Here is a 26,462-nt window from a genome sequence, read left to right as displayed (position 1 = left end):
GTGTAATTTGATACTACATTGAAAACAAAACCGACCCGTGAAGATCCGGAGATAATAGGTCTTCAGCAACCTATGCTTGCCGTAAAAGGCGAATATTCTTGTCGTAAGAGGCGACTAACTGGATCGGGTGGTCAGGCTCGCTGACTTGGTTGATGCATGTCATTGAGCCCAATTGCGTGGATCGAAGCTCATGATATTAATCACTGGACTGTCCAGACTCGATTATTTACAGACCGCTGTCATATAGCTGGAATATTGCTGAGTGCGGCGTTAAACGACAAACAAACAAACACACAAACGAAGAAAAAAAACATCTTTCCTGATAAACACTCACAAATTCAAGTCAAGTGTTCATGTTATTTTAGGTCAACACCAATACATTATCAGTCTTTATTATGGACTTGATATCAGTAAGTAAGATTGTTTATCTGTATGATTGTGTAAACTATGTACTTAATAGGATTGTTTCATCTGTATTGAGGAATATATCGAGACCTAATCAGAGAGTGATTTTCGTCCCCGAGTCCGAAGCAAATGTCACTGAATATTCACAAATTAGATGTCCCTGGTTATGCTGTTATAGTTACAACTAATGTTATGGCTTAGTAAAGGTGACTTGCATTTCACTGACTACAGGACCAATACAGATAAAGAGGTTTTAATGCTTAGTTTTATGGGATTAAACATGTTGAATGCAATGTTAAAATTCAATTCTAAAATTCCTTTAAATTTAGATAAATAAGAACATCTAAAAAATGACAAATGTTATACATGTATTATGGATAACACTTTCTTAGTGAAGTACAGATTCTAGGGAGAGGGGATTGAGTCCCATCCGACTCGAGATTCAAACCCACGCCGCCAGAGTGAGGCACCTAACCGCCAGCACACAAAGTCAGCGATCTAACCCACACAGCCACCGAGGCTTCCACAAAATCTGTACTTTACTAGGAAAGTGTTATCATAAATATAACATTTATTACGTTTGACCACTTTCTAAATGGCATTGTGTGAACAAAATAACAATGTTTCCCAATTTGCCTGCCAAGGGGACTTTGGAATCTAGGTTAGCTAACCTGTATTATTCTCTTTCCACGGGTGGCCCAGTCGTCTAAGGCGGCGCGATTCACTGAGCAGAGTTGCGTCCCTTGGGCAGTCCAGAAACCTATGACTGTGGGTTCGAATCCCCGTTTGCCCCGATTCTGTAAAAAAGCGGCTTTAAACCCCTCCCTCCCTCCCTCCCTCACTCACTCACTCACTCACTCACTCACTTACTCAAATGCAAGAGTTATAACCGAAGGGCATCAGCCCTAGGGTTTTATCCCAAGGATGAGGGTTTTAGATCTGATAAAAACCTGAGGGGAAGTGTTTTATCTAACTTATAAACCAAAAAGAGAAACTTAAAACATGTTTTTTCAACATTTTTATGTTTCCCACATACTTTCCATAAAATATCTGTTCCTAGGGTACAGTACTTGAAAAAGACATTCTTAAAAGCATTGTGATTTATCATCACCTCTGTAGCCTAGTATTACACACACTGGGCTTCAGATACGAAGGTTGTGTGTTCAATCTGCGGAAATTTAAAAAAAACATTTGTAATTATGATTTTACATTTCATTACATTGTGTTAAAATGCAAATAAAATTTTCACTCACTCACTCAGATTGAGTATCGCTACTACCAGGTAAGCATTGAGGCCAGGTACTGTATGTAATAAAGTATTAGTTATACATGCCACTAAGTTTATCAGGTCATGCTGTTATAACTTGTTTTCCCCTCAACCATTGTCTGTTGTTTGCCAGGCCTTGATATTGCCCATGTGAAGAATGGCTACGTGTACCACACCAAGTACGACCGGCCTGACATGGTGCAGCCGGGGTGCCTGCAGAGAGGAGGTAACATAAGCAGCAGCAGCATTCAGGGCATCATTCAGCTCAAAACTGATGTGAAATTAGGTTTAACGCCGTGTCAAAGATTATTGCATTTATATAGCAACCATTCATCTCAAAAGTGGGGTTTGGGACCGGTCATTTTTTACAGGGGTTAGAGGTTTTTGATGCTCTAATGTACTGAAAATAAATTACCCTCTTACTGCTTGTCAAATTTTTGATGACCCTCCCCATGCCACTGTACATTTGTTTCATGACCCTCCCGGAAAAGACAAATTACAAAAGCACTATCAACTTAATATGAAATGTCTTCGTTTTGTGAAGACCCCCCCCCCCCCCCCCAATTATGTGTACTATTTTTTATGACCCTCCCCTAGAGACTGTGTTATGTTTTGGTGACACTCCCCTGATTCCCTCTGACCCACCACCCCTATATATTAAATGACTGGTCCCTGAAATTATTAAAAGGTGTCAAAAATAATGAAAACTCTATCTTGATCTTGATTCCTGATTCTCCTGAAAGTCTGCTTCAGGTCAACTATTGTAAAAGTTTTTGGAGGGATTTTATGGTTTTTAAATGTGTCCTCATGCCAGGTGTTTTTTATTTTTCGGATTACGGACCCGCCAACTCTAATTTTTGAGAAAATATAAAAAATAAATAAATCAGACTTCCATTTTTTTCCCGCCAATAGCCGCATAGTCATTTATTTTATTTGTTATCATCACCTTTTAGTAAAAAACATATGAATTTACCGTTTTCAACTTGTAAAGAGATACATAATTGATCTTTGTTGATCTCGAAGCCGAACATGAATAGCCTCCCTTGACAATTGTCCGTGTTGAAAGTGGTAGAATTTTTATTGTATCATCACAAATGGCGGTCTTTTGACCACAGAATATGTTCATAAAGTATGCCAGAGGCAGTCTTCATTAAAAAAAATCCATCTGGCTTTTTTTTTCCCCTCCTCCAACCCCAGACTTTGGGCTGAAAAATCCTTAATCCTAAAAATAAAAAAAGCCTGACCCTACATGTTATAAGTATTCAGCAAGTCAATGTTTGGGGTTTACGTGAATCTCTTTCCAGGAGAGAATCTGCAAGCACTTTTGGTAACCTTGGCAACGAGTAAACAAGTGATTGACCCTGGTGAAGATAAACATGGGAACATGGTCTTCTTCGACTTCATTGGCTACTTCATGATATCCTATCCTCAGCGAGTCGGCGTTCTCATCAACTGGAGCATCGTCTTGGTTGTCCTTCTCTCAATTTTCAGAAAAATCACTGCAGACTCTGACAGTAAGGCTCTAGTACAATGAGGACTGTGGTCTGTTTTTAGCAGATCTATAAATGGATTAAACTGATTTCACAATTGGGTATATCATGTAAATTTGATATTAAATGAATGTGGCTATGGGTATGTTTGGTATAATCAATGTGTACCTAACAATCCAGATTCGTTTTTAGTATCTATACACCAAAGACTTGAGGATATCTACTTACAAAAATGGTCGGCACCTCGAAAACTTTAACATGGGGTATTCCAAACGATAGTTACAGGTTTAACGACTGAATCCTTACAATCTAGACCATCTATTAGCCATTCCAGAATGTTTTTTTGTTCAGGTTTAAAATTTGTAATCGAGAATATGTTTCGAAGCGAAGTCACCAATTTGAAATTAGTGCCGTATAGCACGAGAAAGCTGCCTTCTGATTGGTCATTCCATTGGTCGGTCAAAGTTCGTGCAAGCTCGGTCTGACGTGACCTGTAATGGGATGTCCTCAGATCTTTGTTTAGCCGTAGGGAGAACTAGGATCTGATTTTAATGAGATCGCTCTCTCTTCGATCCTACAACACAGAACCCAATTTTATTTTATTTCATTTCTTGATATGTTATTACTGCATTTTCTATTCAATGTACGTAAAGTATGTCCAAGTAGAAATCAGATTTCATTTACTTTTCATTGAGTGGCACTGGGTCCCCTCTCCATCATGTCCGGGGTAGAATAGGTCTTCAACAACCCATGCTTGCCGTAAAAGGCGACTATGCTTGTCCTAAGAGGCGACTAACGGGATCGGGTGGTCAGGCTCGCTGACTTGGTTGATGCATGTCATTGAACCCAATTGCGTGGATCGATGCTCATGATATTAATCACTGGATTGTCTGGTCCAGACTTGATTATTTACAGACCGCCGTCATATAGCTAGAATATTGCTGTTTGCGGCGTTAAACAACCAACCAACCAACCAACCAACTCCATCATGTCTGCAATTGTTTGAGGAGGTTTACTGGTCGATTTCAGGCCCTGGAATTGTGACCTATGCTGTCCAAATCAGTGGTGCAGTAATAAGTATAATGTTGACGTGGGTTGCCGTGGTTACCAGTGCTGTGACGGTGGCGCTGCTGCTGAACATGGTTGGCCATGAGATGTCCTGGTACTCCAACATCCATAATATCAGCTGGCTCTTCATCTTGCCGGGAGTGACGTGTGGTCTTGGGGTCAACCTCTTCCTCAAGCACACAGTGTACAGAGTAAGTCATGGGACAGCATGTTCAGTGACGAAGCCAGGACGAATGGTTCATCTTTTTATGAAGTGATATTTTGTGTTGACTGATCTTAAATAGGACTGAATAACAAGATTGATGGTCGGAATTATCGTCGATGGGAAGAAATATTTACGATTATCGATATGAAAATAGTGTTATCGATAACATCTTACACAAACTATTGTGATGAAATACAGTTGACATTTACCAAAAAAGACTTGCTATTGTCAACCATGTCAATTGCCAAAGACGGAAGCAACTGTTTTTTTGTTATCTTAAATGTCAACAAAGTAATCCTTGCATAAATGTGTCTCACCTCACCAGTGGTGTGAAGTATGTTGATTTCTTTCAGACTTTTTCGCACATTTGCTCAAAGTTACTTCTCCGATATTTATCCATAATTGATCAATATTTTATTAACGATTGTTGATCTCTATGATCTATATCGATAGCCAGCCCTAATCTTGATATATGGGGCTGAAATATGGGGGCATACAGTTCATGATAAGTAAAAAATGATCCACAGAAACTTTTGTAAGTTTATTTGGGAATAGGGTATATGTCATCAAATTGTTTTGCTTATGGAGAAACTGGAAGATGTCCATTTTAGGGTGTCTGTGTCACAAGGTGTGAAAAGTACTGTCTCGGTCTCGGAGTTCTACCAATTAGTATCCCATATCAATGCCACACTGTTGTGATATAAAAATCAGGCAAATTGAGCATGTCATATTAAAAGTTTATTTTTTAACTTTGGCTTTGGCTATGTGTGGGTCGCACAAGAAGTCGGTGATAATGCTTTGTTCACTTCGCCCTTTCAGCAAAGAATTAATGATTGTACAACAGAGGTTTGGCAAGCCATCCTACATGTTAATACATTAACCCCTGTAGATCCGGGGTAGAATAGGTCTTCAGCAACTCATGCTTGCCGTAAAAGGCGACTATGCTTGTCATAAGAGGTGACTAACAGGATCGGGTGGTCAGGCTCACTGACTTGATTGATGCATGTCATCGATCCCAATTTTGTGGATCAATGTTCATGATATTAATCACTGGATTGTCTGACCCAGACTCGATTATTTACAGACTACCGTCATATAGCTGCGGCGATAACAACAAACAAACCAAGTCACTTTGGGATTGTGAATTATTTACTTCAGGTTGAAGCAGGTGCTTACAGAAGTATTATGACTGAATTTAGAAGTGGATGTAATTATCTGGGTATTTAGTTCAAAGGGGTATGAGATTGTTGATGAAGATGTTTTATGTAAAAGATGTAGGGTGCCTGAGGATGAATATCATATTCTGTATAACTGTTTTATATAAGGCTTATAAAAAAAAAATGACTTTTGAAAATATAGTGTGGGCAGGCGGTGGTTTTTAGTTTTTTTATGCTTGTTCAAACTAGTTTGTAACCAAATAAACAGTTGTGTACCATCAACCTGGGAAAGGGCCTCCCTACATAAACAAGCATACAAACTCCTATTGCCGCCATGACCATAACACAAGATACACAGTAAAGCAGTGTGCATGTAAAGGGAAGTAACTGTGTGCTATATTAGATACTATTGTTTTTAAGTATTAGGATTTTATTTTTTTTAAATGGAAATAAAAACGAATGTGCGACCGACTTTATGATGATGCAGGCAGTGCCTGAGAACCAGGACTATTATTTGTTTTAGCCTAATGACAAAAGGGAACAATTAATTACTTTCACAACATTATGACATGTATTACAGTATTGCTTCTCTGTGTCCTTTATCCCAACCAGAACTAAATGTAAAGTTTCCGAAATTTCTAGTGTATGTATTCAAAATACGAAAGGAATTAAGATGTGTATAACTCTCAAATATAATGCTTTGAAGACTTTATGTACTATGGGTCTTTGGCCTTTAATACAATAAAATGAATGAATTTAAGACATAGGCAAATTGACAAAGTAGACAAAATCCGTCAACTAATGTCTTTCAAACAATTCATTGGTTTACAGATTCTGGCAACCCTTAAATAATAAATACATGTGTCGTTGAAAACATAGTAGTACATTTGTACTGAAACTGACTGACAGCTGACATTTTTTCAACAGGACTGGGATCCATGGCGTGTGGAAACACTGTTCTTCGAGGCCAACCTCCTCTTCTTGTCATCCATCTTGTCAGTGTTGACGTACCACAACATCATGTCATCTTACGTCATCCTGCTGTGGGTCATGTTCCCCATCATCATCAGGGACAGGATGAGCAGACTGCTCAGCATCACATTCAGAGGTAGGTACAGGCGGCTATTGGGACATCATAAACTTGGATCACTTTCTGAGCTGGGTCACATTCCTTAGTTCTTGCTAAAGTTCTTCATTTTTTTCAACTTTTTTATTGACCAAGTTCGTTCTTCGTTCACCTGAATTCACTTAGGGACACTGTGTGTTTTTTCTGAGCATAACACTTGATAAAATATTTTTTTACACTATGAATAATAAACAACTACTTTGTTCTAATCTTTTTTCAAACTCTAAAACGTGCAGCGTAGCTCGTGCACCGTGTTAGGTACCATATTTTCTTGAGTATAGTTTCTTATCACCCGTTCGTTAAACAAAATTCGCTGAAGGGGTACGGTGTAAATTTTTTCTGCACATAATTTTTGAATGTTTTTTTTTCAAAATACTGAATCCTCTAGATGGGGGTGCACATTATACTTGGGTGAGCACTATACTCAAGAATATACAGTAGTCAGAGTAGGCATGTGTTGGTCATCTACCCCATACGACACCACCTCGGTTAAACTGCCGATCATCTATAACGCTCATCAATTATTTGGACCCCCCAAGGTAGCGTTGTAGCGAGGGATCACTGTATACCTGTTGTAAGAACATAAAGATCGTGGCGTTGATGGTTCACATTATCAGGACGTAGACTTCGACAAAATAGCACTAACTTGTATAACATCGCCTGCTTGACATTCAGCTGGTGCCAACTGCATCATCATTAAAGGGAGATAATCCATAGTGTGGAGTTTGATCAGGACTGTTTTTTGTTTTTGTTTTGTTGTTTGTTTTACGCCACACTCAGCAATATTCCACCTACATGACGGCAGCCTGAAAATAATTGAGTCTGGACCAGACAATTCGGTGATTGATATCATGAGTATTGATCCACGCAATTGGGATCGACGACATGCAGCAACCAAGTCAGCGAGTCTGACCACCCGATCCCGTTAGTTGCCTCTTACGACAAGCATAGTCGCCTTTTATGGCAAGCATGGGTTGCTGAAGACCTATTCTAACCCGGATCAATAGGGTCTGGTCAGGACTGAATTCTGACAACAATTTAATCTCTTGATATATTTGGGTTTTTTAAGATTCATGATCGTTAGGGTCTTATTATTAACATCTCATGAAAAGTTTATGTTTTTTTTAAAGAGGGATCCTGCTTCTCAGTCCATCTCCCATTACCTGTCTTGCTCTCGATGTTGTATTTGGTGTCATGAGTGAAACTAAGAAATAGTCTCTGAATTATTTAAGTTGTCATTGAGGTCCAGACATGTATACATTGTAACATTTTAAGTTAGAACAAGGTGTGATTGAATGGCTTGAAACAAACTTGCTGATTGGCTGTGCATAATCACTCTTTTTAGATCACTTGGACTAATTGTTGATTGTGCTTGTGAAAAAGTTATTTTTTTCATTATTCTTATTTTTTAGACAACCATTCAGCATACTACCTCATGACCTTCACCTCGCTGTTTGTTCCGGCATTCTACACAGTCTACATAACCTACGCCCTTATACACTTCTTCATCCCCATCATGGGGCGGCTTGGAAGAGTTGTGGTTCCTGACATTCCAGTCAGTGTCATCACGGCCTTCCCAGTCCTTCTTGCTGCAGGCTTCCAGGTAGGTCCTTCTCTACACAGCCTTCCCAGTGCTTCTCTACACAACCTTCCCAGTGCTTCTCTACACAGCCTTTTCAGTCCTTCTCTACACAGCCTTTTCAGTCCTTTTCTACACAGCCTTCCCAGTGCTTCTCTACACAGACTTCCCAGTCCTTCTCTACACAACCTTCCCAGTCCTTCTCTACACAGCCTTCCCAGTCCTTCTCTACACAGCCTTCCCAGTCCTTCTCTACACAGCCTTCCCAGTCCTTCTCTACACAGCCTTCCCAGTCCTTCTTGCTGCAGGCTTCCAGGTAGGTCCTCCTCTACACAGCCTTCCCACTCCTTGTCTACACAACCTTCCCAGTCCTCCTCTACACAGCCTTCCCAGTCCTTCTCTACACAGACTTCCCACTCCTTGTCTACACAGCCTTCCCAGTCCTTCTCTACACAACCTTCCCAGTCCTCCTCTACACAGACTTCCCAGTCCTTCTCTACACAGACTTCCCACTCCTTGTCTACACGGCCTTCCCAGTCCTTCTCTACACAACCTTCCCAGTCCTTCTCTACACAGCCTTCCCAGTCCTTCTTTACACAGCCTTCCCAGTCCTCCTCTACACAGCCTTCCCAGTCCTTCTCTACACAGCCTTCCCAGTCCTTCTCTACACAGCCTTCCCAGTCCTCCTCTACACAGACTTCCCAGTCCTTCTTTACACAGCCTTCCCAGTCCTCCTCTACACAGCCTTCCCAGTCCTTCTCTACACAGCCTTCCCAGTCCTTCTCTACACAACCTTCCCAGTCCTTCTCTACACAGCCTTCCCAGTCCTTCTTTACACAGCCTTCCCAGTCCTCCTCTACACAGCCTTCCCAGTCCTTCTCTACACAGCCTTCCCAGTCCTTCTCTACACAACCTTCCCAGTCCTTCTCTACACAGCCTTCCCAGTCCTTCTTTACACAGCCTTCCCAGTCCTCCTCTACACAGCCTTCCCAGTCCTTCTCTACACAGCCTTCCCAGTCCTTCTCTACACAGACTTCCCAGTCCTCCTCTACACAGACTTCCCACTCCTTGTTTACACAGACTTCCCAGTCCTCCTCTACACAGCCTTCCCACTCCTTGTCTACACAGCCTTCCCAGTCCTCCTCTACACAGACTTCCCAGTCCTCCTCTACACAGCCTTCCCAGTCCTCCTCTACACAGCCTTCCCACTCCTTGTTTACACAGACTTCCCAGTCCTTCTCTACACAACCTTCCCAGTCCTTCTCTACACAGACTTCCCACTCCTTGTCTACACAGACTTCCCAGTCCTCCTCTACACAGACTTCCCAGTCCTTCTCTACACAACCTTCCCAGTCCTTCTCTACACAGCCTTCCCAGTCCTTCTTTACACAGCCTTCCCAGTCCTCCTCTACACAGCCTTCCCAGTCCTTCTCTACACAGCCTTCCCAGTCCTTCTCTACACAGCCTTCCCAGTCCTCCTCTACACAGCCTTCCCACTCCTTGTCTACACAGACTTCCCAGTCCTCCTCTACACAGACTTCCCACTCCTTGTTTACACAGCCTTCCCAGTCCTCCTCTACACAGCCTTCCCACTCCTTGTCTACACAGCCTTCCCAGTCCTCCTCTACACAGACTTCCCAGTCCTCCTCTACACAGCCTTCCCAGTCCTCCTCTACACAGCCTTCCCACTCCTTGTTTACACAGACTTCCCAGTCCTTCTCTACACAGACTTCCCACTCCTTGTCTACACAGCCTTCCCAGTCCTCCTCTACACAGACTTCCCAGTCCTCCTCTACACAGACTTCCCACTCCTTGTTTACACAGACTTCCCAGTCCTCCTCAACACAGACTTCCCAGTCCTCCTCTACACAGCCTTCCCACTCCTTGTCTACACAGACTTCCCAGTCCTTCTCTACACAACCTTCCCAGTCCTTCTCTACACAGCCTTCCCAGTCCTCCTCTACACAGCCTTCCCACTCCTTGTCTACACAGCCTTCCCAGTCCTCCTCTACACAGCCTTCCCAGTCCTCCTCAACACAGACTTCCCAGTCCTCCTCAACACAGACTTCCCAGTCCTCCTCTACACAGCCTTCCCACTCCTTGTCTACACAGCCTTCCCAGTCCTCCTCTACACAGCCTTCCCAGTCCTCCTCTACACAGCCTTCCCACTCCTTGTCTACACAGCCTTCCCAGTCCTCCTCTACACAGCCTTCCCAGTCCTCCTCAACACAGACTTCCCAGTCCTCCTCAACACAGACTTCCCAGTCCTCCTCAACACAGACTTCCCAGTCCTCCTCTACACAGCCTTCCCACTCCTTGTCTACACAGCCTTCCCAGTCCTCCTCTACACAGCCTTCCCAGTCCTCCTCTACACAGCCTTCCCACTCCTTGTCTACACAGCCTTCCCAGTCCTCCTCTACACAGCCTTCCCAGTCCTCCTCAACACAGACTTCCCAGTCCTCCTCAACACAGACTTCCCAGTCCTCCTCTACACAGACTTCCCACTCCTTGTCTACACAGCCTTCCCAGTCCTTCTCTACACAACCTTCCCAGTCCTTCTCTACACAGCCTTCCCAGTCCTCCTCTACACAGCCTTCCCACTCCTTGTCTACACAGCCTTCCCAGTCCTCCTCTACACAGACTTCCCACTCCTTGTCTACACAGCCTTCCCAGTCCTTCTCTACACAACCTTCCCAGTCCTTCTCTACACAACCTTCCCAGTCCTTCTCTACACAGCCTTCCCAGTCCTCCTCTACACAGACTTCCCAGTCCTCCTCAACACAGACTTCCCAGTCCTCCTCTACACAGACTTCCCAGTCCTCCTCAACACAGACTTCCCAGTCTTCCTCTACACAGACTTCCCAGTCCTCCTCTACACAGACTTCCCAGTCCTCATCTACACAGACTTCCCAGACCTCCTCTACACAGACTCCAGCCAACTCTGGGACTAGTGTGTCAAGCTTTGGTTCATCAGCAGAGATTTCATTCCCAACACAGGTACAATATGCAAATCAAACCTCACTCACTTCAGGTGTATCCAGCTGCCACCCTTGGTCTTCAAATAACTGTGAAGCAAACCTGCAGTAACCAATGAAGGGATGTCATGTTTTACAGTATATGGAGTGTATAGGGTCACATGGTCACTACAATACGTATTTAGTATGTCGCGATGTACATGGTTGATGTTTGTAACTGATGTTCCAGGCCGGCATGGTGTATCCGTCCAAGAAGATCGGTCGGATGGTGAGCATCCTGGGTCTTCTGTCTATTGCTGGCTTTCTACTCGTGGTCCTCACACCTCTAGGTTTCCCTTATTCAACAACTAATGAACAAATGTCACGTCAGAGAACAGCTGTCATGGTGAGTAACAGCTGAACAACCAGCTGAATCATGTTGATATTTAGCAGAAACACGGCTGATGTGTAGCCAGCTGCAGCAGAACATGGCTGATGTGTAGCCAGCTGCTGCAGAACATGACTGATTTGTAGCCAGCTGCAGCAGAACATGGCTGATGTGTAGCCAGCTGCTGCAGAACATGGCTGATGTGTAGCCAGCTGCAGCAGAACATGGCTGATGTGTTGCCAGCTGCAGCAGAACATGGCTGATGTGTAGCCAGCTGCAGCAGAACATGGCTGATGTGTAGCCAGCTGCAGCAGAACATGGCTGATGTGTAGCCAGCTGCAGCAGAACATGGCTGATGTGTTGCCAGCTGCAGCAGAACATGGCTGATGTGTAGCCAGCTGCAGCAGAACATGGCTGATGTGTAGCCAGCTGCAGCAGAACATGGCTGATGTGTAGCCAGCTGCAGCAGAACATGGCTGATGTGTAGCCAGCTGCAGCAGAACATGGCTGATGTGTAGCCAGCTGCTGCAGAACATGGTTGATGTGTAACAATCTGCTGCAGAACATGGCTGATGTGTTTGCAACAGCAGCAGAACATGCTTGATATGTGATGTGTTATGATTGTTGGTTGTGTAGCGGCCATAACATTTTCGGGTCACATGATGGGATTTCAACCACGGACCTTCTGATCCAAGGTCGGACGCCTTGTCCATATGACCAAAGAGGTTATCCCCATCAGCAAGCTGACAAGGTAAGGATGTCATCTGTGGGATGACTCCACGCCCTGCTACAGTTGTGATGTCACGATTCACCAGTACACCGGTGCATCGTCAGCAACCCTTGCACAATACAATACCCGATACATTTAAATTGGCATCGGTTTACATTTAACCAAATATTGATTGTCCATGCTGATCTTGCATCGATATCAATAAGCAAGTACAAACTATGTTTTAAATTCTTCATAACTTTCTTGGTTGTCTTTTAACTTTATGAGCAAGTCTATGGACTCTATTCTGTCTAGTTTTCTGCAAAAAATGTTGAATATGCAGTATCAAGATATGTATCATATTGTAGCTTCTGTATCGGGATATGTATTGTATCGTGTGACCCCTGTATCATGACACCCTCAACTGTGGACATGTTTTCCTGTATGCCTTACAGCACATAGACAGGCAGTTCCACGACCAGTCCATGTCTGTGATAAGACGAGACTCCTCATTGTGGTACATTCCATTCGACTACAAAGGGCCCCGGCTATTGCAGAAGGAGATGCCAGAATTGTTTGCAGAGGCCAAGCCAGTCCTCTGTGAAGGCGCCTACTGTGGAAGGCCCTACCTCTACCCTGTCTTGCCACTCTTTGATGCAGTGTAAGTTGCCGCATCACAGTGTAAGCTCTCTCAAGAGTGTAGGTTGTTTCTCCAGGGCCCACTTGCACAAAGCAGTCTTAGCGCTAAGACTATTGTAAGCCTATGTTAAAGTATGGGAGTTACGCGTCATCTTAGCGCTAAGATCGCTTAGTGCAAGTGGGCCCAGTTGTCTCACTACTGTGTTGTTCATGCCCTGACACCTGGTGATCTATAAGCATGTTAGATACCACCATGTGTTGTCCATGCCCTGATTGCTGTTGTATAATTTATGTTAAATACTATCATGTGTTGTTCATGCCCCGACACCTGGTGATCTATAAGCATGTTAGATACCACCATGTGTTGTCCATGCCCTGATTGCTGTTGTATAATTTATGTTAAATACTATCATGTGTTGTTCATGTCCTGACACCTGGTGATCTATAAGCATGTTAGATACCACCATGTGTTGTCCATGCCCTGATTGCTGTTGTATAATTTATGTTAAATACTATCATGTGTTGTTCATGCCCCGACACCTGGTGATCTATAAGCATGTTAGATACCACCATGTGTTGTCCATGCCCTGATTGCTGTTGTATAATTTATGTTAAATACTATCATGTGTTGTTCATGCCCTGACACCTGGTGATCTATAAGCATGTTAGATACCACCATGTGTTGTCCATGCCCTGATTGCTGTTGTATAATTTATGTTAAATACTATCATGTGTTGTTCATACCCTGACACCTTGTGATCTATAAGCATGTTAGATACCACCATGTGTTGTCCATGCCCTGATTGCTGTTGTATAATTTATGTTAAATACTATCATGTGTTGTTCATGCCCTGACACCTGGTGATCTATAAGCATGTTAGATACCACCATGTGTTGTCCATGCCCTGATTGCTGTTGTATAATTTATGTTAAATACTATCATGTGTTGTTCATGCCCTGACACCTTGTGATCTATAAGCATGTTAGATACCACCATGTGTTGTCCATGCCCTGATTGCTGTTGTATAATTTATGTTAAATACTATCATGTGTTGTTCATGACCTGACACCTGGTGATCTATAAGCATGTTAGATACCACCATGTGTTGTCCATGCCCTGATTGCTGTTGTATAATTTATGTTAAATACTATCATGTGTTGTTCATGCCCTGACACCTGGTGATCTATAAGCATGTTAGATACCACCATGTGTTGTCCATGCCCTGATTGCTGTTATATAATTTATGTTAAATACTATCATGTGTTGTTCATGCCCTGACACCTGGTGATCTATAAGCATGTTAGATACCACCATGTGTTGTCCATGCCCTGATTTCTGTTGTATAATTTATGTTAAATACTATCATGTGTTGTTCATGCCCTGACACCTTGTGATCTATAAGCATGTTAGATACCACCATGTGTTGTCCATGCCCTGATTGCTGTTGTATGATTTATGTTAAATACTATCATGTGTTGTTCATGACCTGACACCTGGTGATCTATAAGCATGTTAGATACCACCATGTGTTGTCCATGCCCTGATTGCTGTTGTATGATTTATGTTAAATACTATCATGTGTTGTTCATGCCCTGACACCTGGTGATCTATAAGCATGTTAGATACCACCATGTGTTGTCCATGCCCTGATTGCTGTTATATAATTTATGTTAAATACTATCATGTGTTGTTCATGCCCTGACACCTGGTGATCTATAAGCATGTTAGATACCACCATGTGTTGTCCATGCCCTGATTTCTGTTGTATAATTTATGTTAAATACTATCATGTGTTGTTCATGCCCTGACACCTTGTGATCTATAAGCATGTTAGATACCACCATGTGTTGTCCATGCCCTGATTGCTGTTGTATGATTTATGTTAAATACTATCATGTGTTGTTCATGACCTGACACCTGGTGATCTATAAGCATGTTAGATACCACCCTGTGTTGTCCATGCCCTGATTGCTGTTGTATAATTTATGTTAAATACTATCATGTGTTGTTCATGCCCTGACACCTGGTGATCTATAAGCATGTTAGATACCACCATGTGTTGTCCATGCCCTGATTGCTGTTATATAATTTATGTTAAATACTATCATGTGTTGTTCATGCCCTGACACCTTGTGATCTATAAGCATGTTAGATACCACCATGTGTTGTCCATGCCCTGATTTCTGTTGTATAATTTATGTTAAATACTATCATGTGTTGTTCATGCCCTGACACCTTGTGATCTATAAGCATGTTAGATACCACCATGTGTTGTCCATGCCCTGATTGCTGTTGTATGATTTACGTTATATACTATCATGTGTTGTTCATGCCCTGACACCTGGTGATCTATAAGCATGTTAGATACCACCATGTGTTGTCCATGCCCTGATTGCTGTTGTATAATTTATGTTAAATACTATCATGTGTTGTACATGCCCTGACACCTGGTGTTTTGACCATCTGCAGTGACAGTCTGGATCTCCCTGCTCCACGGCTCAACCTGACTCGGCGACTCTCAGTCACAGTCACAAAGCGAGAGACTATAGCACCAGACCGAGTGAAGCTGTATTTCAGTGTCACTGGTAAGACTCATTCAAACACTCCATTGTCTGCTCAGAATATGATAGTTGTGGGATATGAATAACCCAGTAGTCCAAAGTGTAACCAATAGCTGAAGCTACCACTATTTATTGGTTGTTGGTTTGAATCCCGGTTCAGTTATCTTCGGTCTATCACAACAGGGAATTGCCCCAATAAAAAATTACAAAAAAAGAAAAGAATTGGTTCTCAGGCGATGACTTTTGAAAATATAGTGTGGGCAGGCAGTGGTTTTTATTTTTTCATGCTTGTACAAACTAGTATGTAACCAAATAAACAGCTGTGTACCATCAACCTGGGAAAGGGCCTCCCTACATAAACAAGCATACAAACTCCTATTGACGCCATGACCATAACACAAGATGCGCAGTGAAGCAGTACACATGTAAAGGGAAGTAGCTCTGTGCTATTTTGTATCGCATTGTTTTTAAGTATTAGGATATTTTATTTTTTAGAAAATGGAAATTAAAAAGGAAACGTGCAGCAGACTTTTGTATAATGTGGACGGTGCCTGAGAACCAGGACCTTTTTTTTTTTTTTAGCCTTACATTAACGATCAGTGACATGTTGGACATTCCTGATACATCCATGTCCCATGCCACAATAGTGCTGGTGATATGATATGAAAGCAAGCTTCAAATCAGTCTCTCACTCACACAGGTGACTTATGAAAAGACCATTTAATCACATACTTTCATCAATGATGGCCACTTTGGTTTTACTAGTATGTAGGGGGTAGAGTTGCCTTAGCAAGCAATTTACATGCAGTAGATAATGACAAGCTATGTAGTCGGACTGCCTGTAGGACTGACCGCTGAATGTTACTGTGACAGGTCCAGATCACATGAACTGCTACATCATGCCGAGGCCAGATGTCCGGGTCATCTGGTGGTCCATGGGCTCCCACGACCCCCAGCCAGTGCGGACCAATGACCACTTAACTGAACCAACCTACTTCCTCTACCACGCCCACGGCCATGAGTCAGAAGACAGCTGGGACTTTTCTGTGGAGTTCTATGTATGTCATATAATAATAGGAATTAATAATCATCATCATCATCATCATCATCATCATCATCATCTATTAATAATAATATCATCATCATCATATAATAATAATAATCATTTTAACATGCAACCAAGAACAATCACATCCAGGTCAGTCAGCTGTTGTACTACATCATGTTTCTCTACCTCCAGGTCAATCAGCTGTTGTACTACATCCTGTTTCTCTCCCTCCAGGTCAATCAGCTGTTGTAGTACATCATGTTTCTCTCCTTCCAGGTCAATCAGCTGTTGTACTATATCATGTTTCTCTACCTCCAGGTCAATCAGCTGTTGTACTACATCATATTTCTCTCCCTCCAGGTCAATCAGCTGTTGTACTATATCATGTTTCTCTCCCTCCAGGTCAATCAGCTGTTGTACTACATCATGTTTCTCTCCCTCCAGGTCAATCAGCTGTTGTACTATATCATGTTTCTCTCCCTCCAGGTCAACCAGCTGTTGTACTACATCATGTTTCTCTCCTTCCAGGTCAATCAGCTGTTGTACTACATCATGTTTCTCTCCCTCCAGGTCAATCAGCTGTTGTACTACATCATGTATCTCTCCTTCCAGGTCAATCAGCTGTTGTACTACATCATGTTTCTCTCCTACCAGGTCAATCAGCTGTGTACTACATCATGTTTCTCTCCCTCCAGGTCAATCAGCTGTTGTATTACATCATGTTTCCCTCCTTCCAGGTCAATCAGCTGTTGTATTACATCATGTTTCTCTCCTTTCAGGTCAATCAGCTGTCGTACTACACCATGTTTCTCACCCTCCAGGTCAACCAGCTGTTGTACTACATCATGTTTCTCTCCTTCCAGGTCAATCAGCTGTTGTACTACATCATGTTTCTCTCCCTCCAGGTCAATCAGCTGTTGTACTACATCATGTTTCTCTCCTTCCAGGTCAGTCAGCTGTTGTACTACATTATGTTTCTCTCCTTCCAGGTCAATCAGCTGTTGTACTACATCATGTTTCTCGTCTTCCAGGTCAATCAGCTGTTGCACTACATCATGTTTCTCTCCTTCCAGGTCAATCAGCTGTTGTACTACATCATGTTTCTCTCCCTCCAGGTCAATCAGCTGTTGCACTACATCATGTTTCTCTCCTACCAGGTCAATCAGCTGTGTACTACATCATGTTTCTCTCCCTCCAGGTCAATCAGCTGTCGTACTAAATCATGTTTCTCTCGTTCCAGGTCAATCAGCTGTTGTAGTACATCATGTTTCTCTCTTTTCAGGTCAATCAGCTGTTGTAGTACATCATGTTTCTCTCCCTCCAGGTCAATCAGCTGTTGTACTACATCATGTTTCTCTCCCCCCAGGTCAATCAGCTGTTGTACTATATCATGTTTCTCTCCCTCCAGGTCAATCAGCTGTTGTACTACATCATGTTTCTCTCCTTCCAGGTCAATCAGCTGTTGTACTACATCATGTTTCTCTCCCTCCAGGTCAATCAGCTGTTGCACTACATCATGTTTCTCTCCTACCAGGTCAATCAGCTGTGTTCTACATCATGTTTCTCTCCCTCCAGGTCAATCAGCTGTCGTACTAAATCATGTTTCTCTCCTTCCAGGTCAATCAGCTGTTGTAGTACATCATGTTTCTCTCCCTCCAGGTCAATCAGCTGGTGTAGTACATCATGTTTCTCTCCTTCCAGGTCAACCAGCTGTTGTACTACATCATGTTTCTCTCCCTCCAGGTCAACCAGCTGTTGTACTACATCATGTTTCTCTCCCTCCAGGTCAATCAGCTGTTGTACTACATCATGTTTCTCTCCCTCCAGGTCAGTCAGAAAAAGGACAAGACTGACCCCATCGTGGATATAGGCTTTGGTGGCCACTACCTCCACGGCAACAATCAGAAGACGGAGCACTCCCAGAGATTTGCGTCCAAGCTTCCAGGCTGGACAGTCTATGTGGGTTGGTCCTGCACGTATGACATGTACACTCTGTAGGCATGTAGTATCAACTGTTTACTCCCGAGACAAGCATAAGTAACTCCTGTAGGCAACTACCAGGAATTATACATTCTGATGTAGAATACTGCTGGGTCAGGTCATGTTCAGTGAAATTACAATCACCGTCCTTAACTACATTCTTAGGTTGGCAAAATCATGTATTTTGACACTTTATGTATTGGATTTACACTTAAGTTCTCATGTTCAAAGATAAACGTTTTGAATATTTTAGTTACTTACTCAGTTTGAATAGAACAAGAACATTCAAAGGAAGAAAAAGAAGGCGAAGCATTCAGCAAACGTTACATCGATGGCTTCCCGGTTCAGGGGATATGCGTTTCGCCCTTTCAACATTACGTTTATATATGCACTTGTCAAACAATATACAAGCCAATATAATCAAAACAATTGTAAAATTATATTGACATCTACTTTTGAAATTGATTTATCTTTTTTTGCATAACCATAGCTCTTGATACTGGTCATGCATTTCAGGACGATAGAGAAAACTGTGATATTGAGGTTCATTAATGTATCATCCCCAGTTGGGACAAGGTCCTGGAGTTGCCTCCACTCCATACATATCATTGCAGCATAATAGTCCTGCTGTGTGAGGCTCTGCTGGTTGGTTGTTTGGTTTATTGTTTAACACCGCACTCAACAATATTCCAGCTATGTGACGGCGGTCTGTAAATAATCGAGTCTGGACCAGACAATCCAGTGATTGATATCATGAGCATTGATCCACACAATTAGGATCGATGACATGCATTAGCCAAGTTGGCAGGCCTGACCACCCGATCCCGTTAGTCGCCTCTTACGACAAGCATAGTTGTCTTTTACGGCAAGTATGGGTTGCTGACAACAAATTGATAAGTTGTCTATATTTACTTGAGTTCAACAATAACTGTGACAACAAATAATGAATTGTCAGTATTTCCTTTTGGTTGATAAAGTTACAATTAAAGTAATAACCTGTTCAGAAATTGTTTTTAGAAGTAAGCATGTGGAAGTTGTTTTATTATTTATTTATACAAATTCTTTTGAAACATTTTCTTTATTCATTGATGAATAGCGATTTGTTTCAGCTATTGATGAATAGACATGATAAAGATTCAAATATCATTTCTTTGTTATGCTTGGTAAGATTTATTTAATCACATTAGTTACTTTTTGGAACAGTTATATTAAATAGTACTTGACCTGTGATATAAAATGGAGAAAAATAAAAGTACTGTATTTGACGTATTAAGCGCCCAGGGCTCTCTCAAAATTAGGGTGCTCTTATTAGAATATTATTTTGGTTAAAAAAAGATTGAGTTGAAAGATCATAAATTTTATGGTTTATGCTGACAGCCTGAAATGATACAAAAGAAGAAAATGTGCATATTATACACAATATATATATTTTCCAGAATTTAAGTGCCCATAATTAAGGGTGCATATAACACATGAGTGCATATTATACACGAATAAATAAGTCTTGTGTACATTCATCGATCAGAAGGGGTGCTAATTGGGATTGTTCACTGGCCAATATATAAGCAAATGTCGATGTAGGCGCTTATTACGCCAAATACGGTAATTGAAGACATCTGTGACTCCGACAAACAAGTTGTAAGTTTGTTTTGTATGGCTGTCTGCATTCCTCTCTGTGATAATCCAGTGGATTTGATTGGTCAATGCTGGAAGTAAGGTGGTCATGGGGTCACGTTGACTGCTGTAGTGTAGGAACCTTGGGACCCCACTGCAGTTTGAACATGAGGTTTGCAAGGCCGTAGTTAACTTTTTTTGACAGGGTGGGCAAATATTTGTACAAGTATCACTTGTCCCCAACTTGATTCAAACAAAACTGTTTTCAGCTGCCTGCCCCCCCCCCCCCCCCCCCCCCCCCCCTTCCCCATCCCCCAGCTGGCTACGGCACTGGTTTGTGACAAGGACCCAACAACCACAGGGGCTTGTAACACAAAAATGAGCAGCAAGATATGTACTAACAGGGTCGTAACTGTCTACTTTCATTTTAAATTTCAACCACTGGATTGTATGACCCTGTGAGACGCCATATCAACCATTTTCTTTGTCTAGCACAGCACCTATTGGAAGAAGATTTATCACTTGTTGTTTGCCTATTTTTTTATACAAGAGGTTATTTACTTTTTATCACGTTTACAAATATAGTTTTAGATTATTGGAGCTTGAAGCTAAATTTGTTTAGGTGAAGAGTTTTTGTACAAGTTGGTTTGTTTACATGGCCTCCACTGAACACAATCAACCTGGTTTCCATAGATACCTGTAAGAATAGCTAAACCACTGTTTTTATAGCATATGTTTTTAATTGTTAATATTTACCATTTCTGTAAAACTGATAGTGATTCAGTTATCTAAAGCCTGTACATACCCTGATGAGGCTGTCCGCAGAGTTGGGTATGGTTTGTTTGTTTGTTTGTTTGTTTGTTTGTTTGTTTGTTTGTTGTTTAATGCCGCACTCAGCCGTATTCCAGCTATATCATGGCTGGCTGTAAATAATCGAGTCTTGACTACACAATCCAGTTATTGATATCATGAGCATCGATCCATGCAATTGGGATACGATGACATGCATCAACTAAGTCAGTGAGCCTGGTCCCGTTAGTTACCTCTTATGACAAGCATGGTCGCCTGTTATGGCAAGCATGGGTTGCTGAAGACCTATTCTGCCCAGGATCTTCACGGATCTATTGAGTATGAGTAAATGTAAACTATCACATGGTGATTATACCTTTCCCTGTTGTATCATGGGGGAAGTGTACAGATTTAGTCCATTCCTCTACACAATCAGTCTGAATATGACTCTATTTATTTATTCTGTTCTTTTTATCTTAACACTAAACTTTCCCCTCGCATCAATCATGTTGTTTCATAAGCATTTTTATTTTAAATATTTTTTTCAAGTTACGATGGAAGCAAACTTCAATTACTGATACGCAAGAACTGTTTTATGGTTGTTATACATCATTCCAAGTGGCTTTGCAACAGTGTGAACCAAGTTACTGGTATCTAACATATGGAGGTCGTGCTGATTTACAATGTGTTTGTAATGGACAATAAGAGTACCGTGTCCCCACGTTTACGCAATGGTTTATTGAGATTATTGTCAAAATGCTGATTCCATTGACAACATTAATGCTATCTCTATACAGTAATATTGATATCTGGATACAGCATTAATGCTATCTCTATACAGCAATATTGATATCTGGATACAACATTAATGCTATCTCTATACAGCAATATTGATATCTGGATACAACATATATGCTATCTCTATACAGTAATATTGATATCTGGATACAGCATTAATGCTATCTCTATACAGCAATATTGATATCTGGATACAACATTAATGCTATCTGTATACAGCAATATTGATATCTGGATACAACATTAATGCTATCTCTATACAGCAATATTGATATCTGGATACAGCATTAAAGCTATCTGTATACAGCAATATTGATATCTGGATACAACATTAATGCTATCTGTATACAGCAATATCGATATCTGGATACAGCATTAATGCTATCTCTATACAGCAATATTGATATCTGGATACAACATTAATGCTATCTGTATACAGCAATATTAATATCTGGATACAACATTAATGCTATCACTATACAGTAATATTGATGTCTGGATACAACATTAATGCTATCTGTATACAGCAATATTGATATCTGGATACAACATTAATGCTATCACTATACAGCAATATTGATATCTGGATACAACATTATCTACATTGATTGTACTTGCCATTATCGAAACATATCATTATCTGATATTATCAGTTTCTAATAGAGAATTATTGATATCTGAAATACAGAATTATTGATATCTGTAATACTGCATAGTTGATATCTGAAATACAAAATTATTGATATCTGCAATACTGAATAGTTGATATCTGAAATACAGAATTATTGATACCTGTAATACTGAATAGTTGATATCTGAAATACAGAATTATTGATATATGTAATTCAGAATTATTGAAATCTGTAATTCAGAATTATTGATATATGTAATTCAGAATTATTGATATCTGTAATACTGAATAGTTGATAACTAAAATACAGAATTATTGATATATGTAATTCAGAATTATTGATATATGTTATACAGATTTATTGATATCTGCAACACAGAATTATTGATATCTGTATTCAACATTGTTGGTATCTCAATACAGCACCTTCACCATGTCGTATATTTTATTTCATTAAATAGTTTGAAAGAGATCAGTATTTATCATATTGAGTCCAAACCTTTATCTGTGAGTTCGAACTTGCCTGAATTTGTCTACCATCACTGCCATGTTTTGTTTTACGGCTGCTCCCTACACAAGGTCCTTCCAACAGATGCTGACTTCCCCAATAGGGAATTGGTCAAGGATATTCTATATGACCATATTTGTTATCATTGTTAATCATAAATCTTCTGTCAAACATGCTCGTTTTTTTCCAACTTCAGATCTTAAACTGATAACAATTGGATGATTTTTCAAATAGTATCACTGTTATATATGCTCAAGGTTCTGTCAAACTGTTTTGTTGATAGTACTTTTGTTGCACTTTGGGTGTGCAAATGTCGATCCATTGTAAAATATTTACTGTAGCTCCTTAGACGGACATACTCTGGGTGGGCTGCTGAGTGGCACATTTTGGGAGTATTTTCTGGATTTTTCAATCACATTTTGATTTGTATTTTAATGACAATTTTGTAGATTATTTACCCAGATATAACCATTTGCTTGAAATAAAAAAAAATAAAAAAGGTATGGCACAGCTGTCATTCCATTTGCCGAACTGACCATCCATAGAATCACAGTGTTACCCAACCTCTTCATGTCATTGTGGTTCGGCTTCAGCTGCTGGTGTTTTGGGTCTCAGCTGAAGGCAGTCAGGGTGCAATTCTCTTGGTGAAAATGAGTCACAAAAGGGGTGAAGCTGTTTTTGTATTTCTGTCTAAAAAAGGAGTTCAAAATGTTAACACAGAATATTTTGTATCAAAGACATACACCTGGCTGCCTAGATAGATATCAACAGCTGCTGAGTTTGATAGATGTAAAGAATTAAAGGTGAATATTGAAAGGTTTTTTTTGTATCATGTAAGTATGTATATATATATGTATGTGAACATATAACATTTTCAAACTATATGGCAGTTTTTTTCTTTTGATGTACAACCCTTGATGTACTTGAACACTTTTATACAGTTTCGTACCAGGGATGACAATGTATCTGCTATACAGGGCATTGATAAGGGAAAATGACAATCTGACTGCAAATGGATATGTGACTTTCCAGTTGAGAGAGCATCTTCAGGACCTCCCAGTGTCCTCGCTGAAATCCATTCACAATGGCACACACTGCTACTTGTTGACCAGACATCATCTAGACATTACTCCTGTTCCAAGACTTCAGGTCCTCAGTAAATACCCCTCCCCCCTTACTGCTGCTTGTAGACCAGACTTCATCTGGACATTACTCCTGTTCCAAGACTTCATTTCCTTTGTAAATGCCCCCTATACTGCTACTTGTAGACCAGACATCATCTAGACATTAATCCTGTTCCAAGACTTCAGTTCCTTTGTAAATGCCCCCTATACTGATGCTTGTTGACCAGACATCATCTAGACATTAATCCTGTTCCAAGCCTTCAGTTCCTTTGTAAATGCCCCCTATACTGCTACTTGTAGACCAGACTTCATCTAGACATTACTCCTGTTCCATGACTTCAGTTCCTTTGTAAATGCCCCCTATACTGATGCTTGTTGACCAGACATCATCTAGACATTACTCCTGTTCCAAGACTTCAGTTCTTTTGTAAATGCCCCCTATACTGATGCTTGTTGACCAGACATCATCTAGACATTACTCCTGTTCCAAGACTTCAGTTCCTTTGTAAATGCCCCCTATACTGATGCTTGTTGACCAGACATCATCTAGACATTACTCCTGTTCCAAGACTTCATTTCCTCAGTAAATACCCCCCTCCCCCCTTACTGCTGCTTGTAGACCAGACTTCATCTAGACATTACTCCTGTTCCAAGACTTCATTTCCTCAGTAAATACCCCCCTCCCCCCCTTACTGCTGCTTGTTGACCAGACATCATCTAGACATTACTCCTGTTCCAAGACTTCATTTCCTCAGTAAATACCCCCCTCCCCCCTTACTGCTGCTTGTTGACCAGACTTCATCTAGATATTACTCCTGTTCCAAGACTTCATTTCCTCAGTAAATACCCCCCTCCCCCCTTACTGCTACTTGTAGACCAGACTTCATCTAGACATTACTCCTGTTCCAAGACTTCATTTCCTCAGTAAATACCTCCTGCCCCCTTACTGCTGCTTGTTGACCAGACATCATCTAGACATTAATCCTGTTCCAAGACTTCATTTCCTTTGTAAATCTGAAACCAAATTAGCTTGTTGGACTTGAGCATCTGGTGGTGATGAAAAACAAGAATATGTTGTGAACTGGCCCACTGACAATCAGATTTAATTGGACTTATATCATTATTTGGCTCAACTGAAAAAAGCTCAAGTGATGTTAGCAAGGGCTCAAATGTACCTTATTTATATCTCATACATTATTTTCTATAGAGTATTTAAGGGGTCGTTTCTAGCCTCAGGCACATCCTAATCTCCATGCCTTTTGATGTACACTCCTATAGTCTTTAGTGATAATATACACTATATTTATAAAATTTTGATCTATTGCCTTTCGGGACAAAACTCAATTGGAGCATGTTTGTAGGTGTGGATTTGGTTGTTGTTTTGTTGATGCTCTATTGTTGAATATCCTGTATCCAGTGTCTCTGCCACATGCAAAGTTAACCATTTCTGTTCTGGCTGAATAGGAGCAGAGCATGGATATGATTTGCTTTAACAGTGCAACACCAAATGTCAAAGTGTTTACCTTGGAGCTACACTGTACCTCAGTGCTTGTTGTGGCCATGACATGGCCTGTCTTCAAGATTTCCAGTCTCAGAAGCGAGCTCATTGAAACATTTTAGTCATTCCTGGTAATAGCAGAAGGACTCTAAGAATGTCCTGAGACCCCCCTCAACTCCCCAGGTCCATCTGTATGCGAGGATGAAGGATGTGGCTGGTGGACAGGATGCTGATACAGGCTTGCACCATCATGTTCACATGTTGTTGATATCATTGCCATGCAATATTGCATATTACAATATTACAAAGTTCTATGCAATAGTCTTTACAGGGATATTATTCTTACCAAAGTTGTACAATTGCCTATCACTGTTTTTAGCTTATGTACCCGAGTTGTGTTGTGTGGACATTTGCCAACACCTATAGCTGGTTGCCTCTAGAACTGGAACGTGTATGCATTTAGCATATAGAATTGTTTGTCAACATTATTAATGACTTTCCCCCTAGCATCCTGACCAGGATGTATTGAGGTTTGACTGGGACACTGACAATGTTGATGCCTAGTTAGGTTAATGGACACACTGAAGCCACATATGTGATGAAATAGGATATCCTGCTACCTTACCAAGACGTGTGGGTATCTGACAAGGACATACTGCCATGTGAGAAAACAATGAAGATGAACTGGAACACCCAGGGGTCAAGCCCACTTTACAGTTGTAGTGTATATGACACAGATCCCGAGGACTGAATTTAGATGTTATTGTGAAGCACTGATGTGTTTGTATTTACAAAGTAGGCATTTAGCCATTCCAAGAGATACTTTCACAACTTCTAATGTTTCGATGTGTGCATTTATGATGTGCTTTTATGTGTAGTAGTTCTTGAACAATTTGTCAGTGTTATGTGCAGGAAGGTTCGAA

The 26,462-nt window shown here is 41.1% G+C and overlaps 2 protein-coding genes across 2 annotated transcripts in view; both read left to right on the top strand.

Annotated features, from left to right (window-relative positions):
• Positions 1–19,594, top strand: part of LOC139478716 (endoplasmic reticulum metallopeptidase 1-like) — a 38,522-nt gene extending 18,928 nt beyond the window's left edge. Inside the window, exons 5-14 of the mRNA XM_071261305.1 lie at positions 1,806–1,898; positions 2,977–3,186; positions 4,192–4,421; positions 6,520–6,700; positions 8,131–8,321; positions 11,502–11,657; positions 12,804–13,009; positions 15,458–15,573; positions 16,423–16,607; positions 18,425–19,594. Coding sequence (XP_071117406.1) covers positions 1,806–1,898; positions 2,977–3,186; positions 4,192–4,421; positions 6,520–6,700; positions 8,131–8,321; positions 11,502–11,657; positions 12,804–13,009; positions 15,458–15,573; positions 16,423–16,607; positions 18,425–18,595 — 1,739 coding nt within the window. The 3' untranslated portion in view covers positions 18,596–19,594. The remainder of the gene's footprint in view (positions 1–1,805; positions 1,899–2,976; positions 3,187–4,191; positions 4,422–6,519; positions 6,701–8,130; positions 8,322–11,501; positions 11,658–12,803; positions 13,010–15,457; positions 15,574–16,422; positions 16,608–18,424) is intronic.
• On the top strand, positions 10,308–11,384 carry LOC139478323 (serine-rich adhesin for platelets-like; the record flags this gene model as incomplete). Its single annotated transcript, XM_071260749.1, has 1 exon — positions 10,308–11,384. A coding segment is annotated over one exon (1,077 nt), but the record flags the coding sequence as incomplete, so codon positions are not given.
• Positions 19,595–26,462: the final 6,868 nt, after the last annotated feature.

This window comes from Haliotis cracherodii, unplaced genomic scaffold (assembly GCF_022045235.1).
Source record: "Haliotis cracherodii isolate W230 unplaced genomic scaffold, xgHalCrac1.p SCAF_4, whole genome shotgun sequence".
In the NCBI taxonomy this organism is placed as follows: domain Eukaryota; kingdom Metazoa; phylum Mollusca; class Gastropoda; order Lepetellida; family Haliotidae; genus Haliotis; species Haliotis cracherodii.
This window is presented reverse-complemented; position numbering and strand designations above follow the sequence as displayed.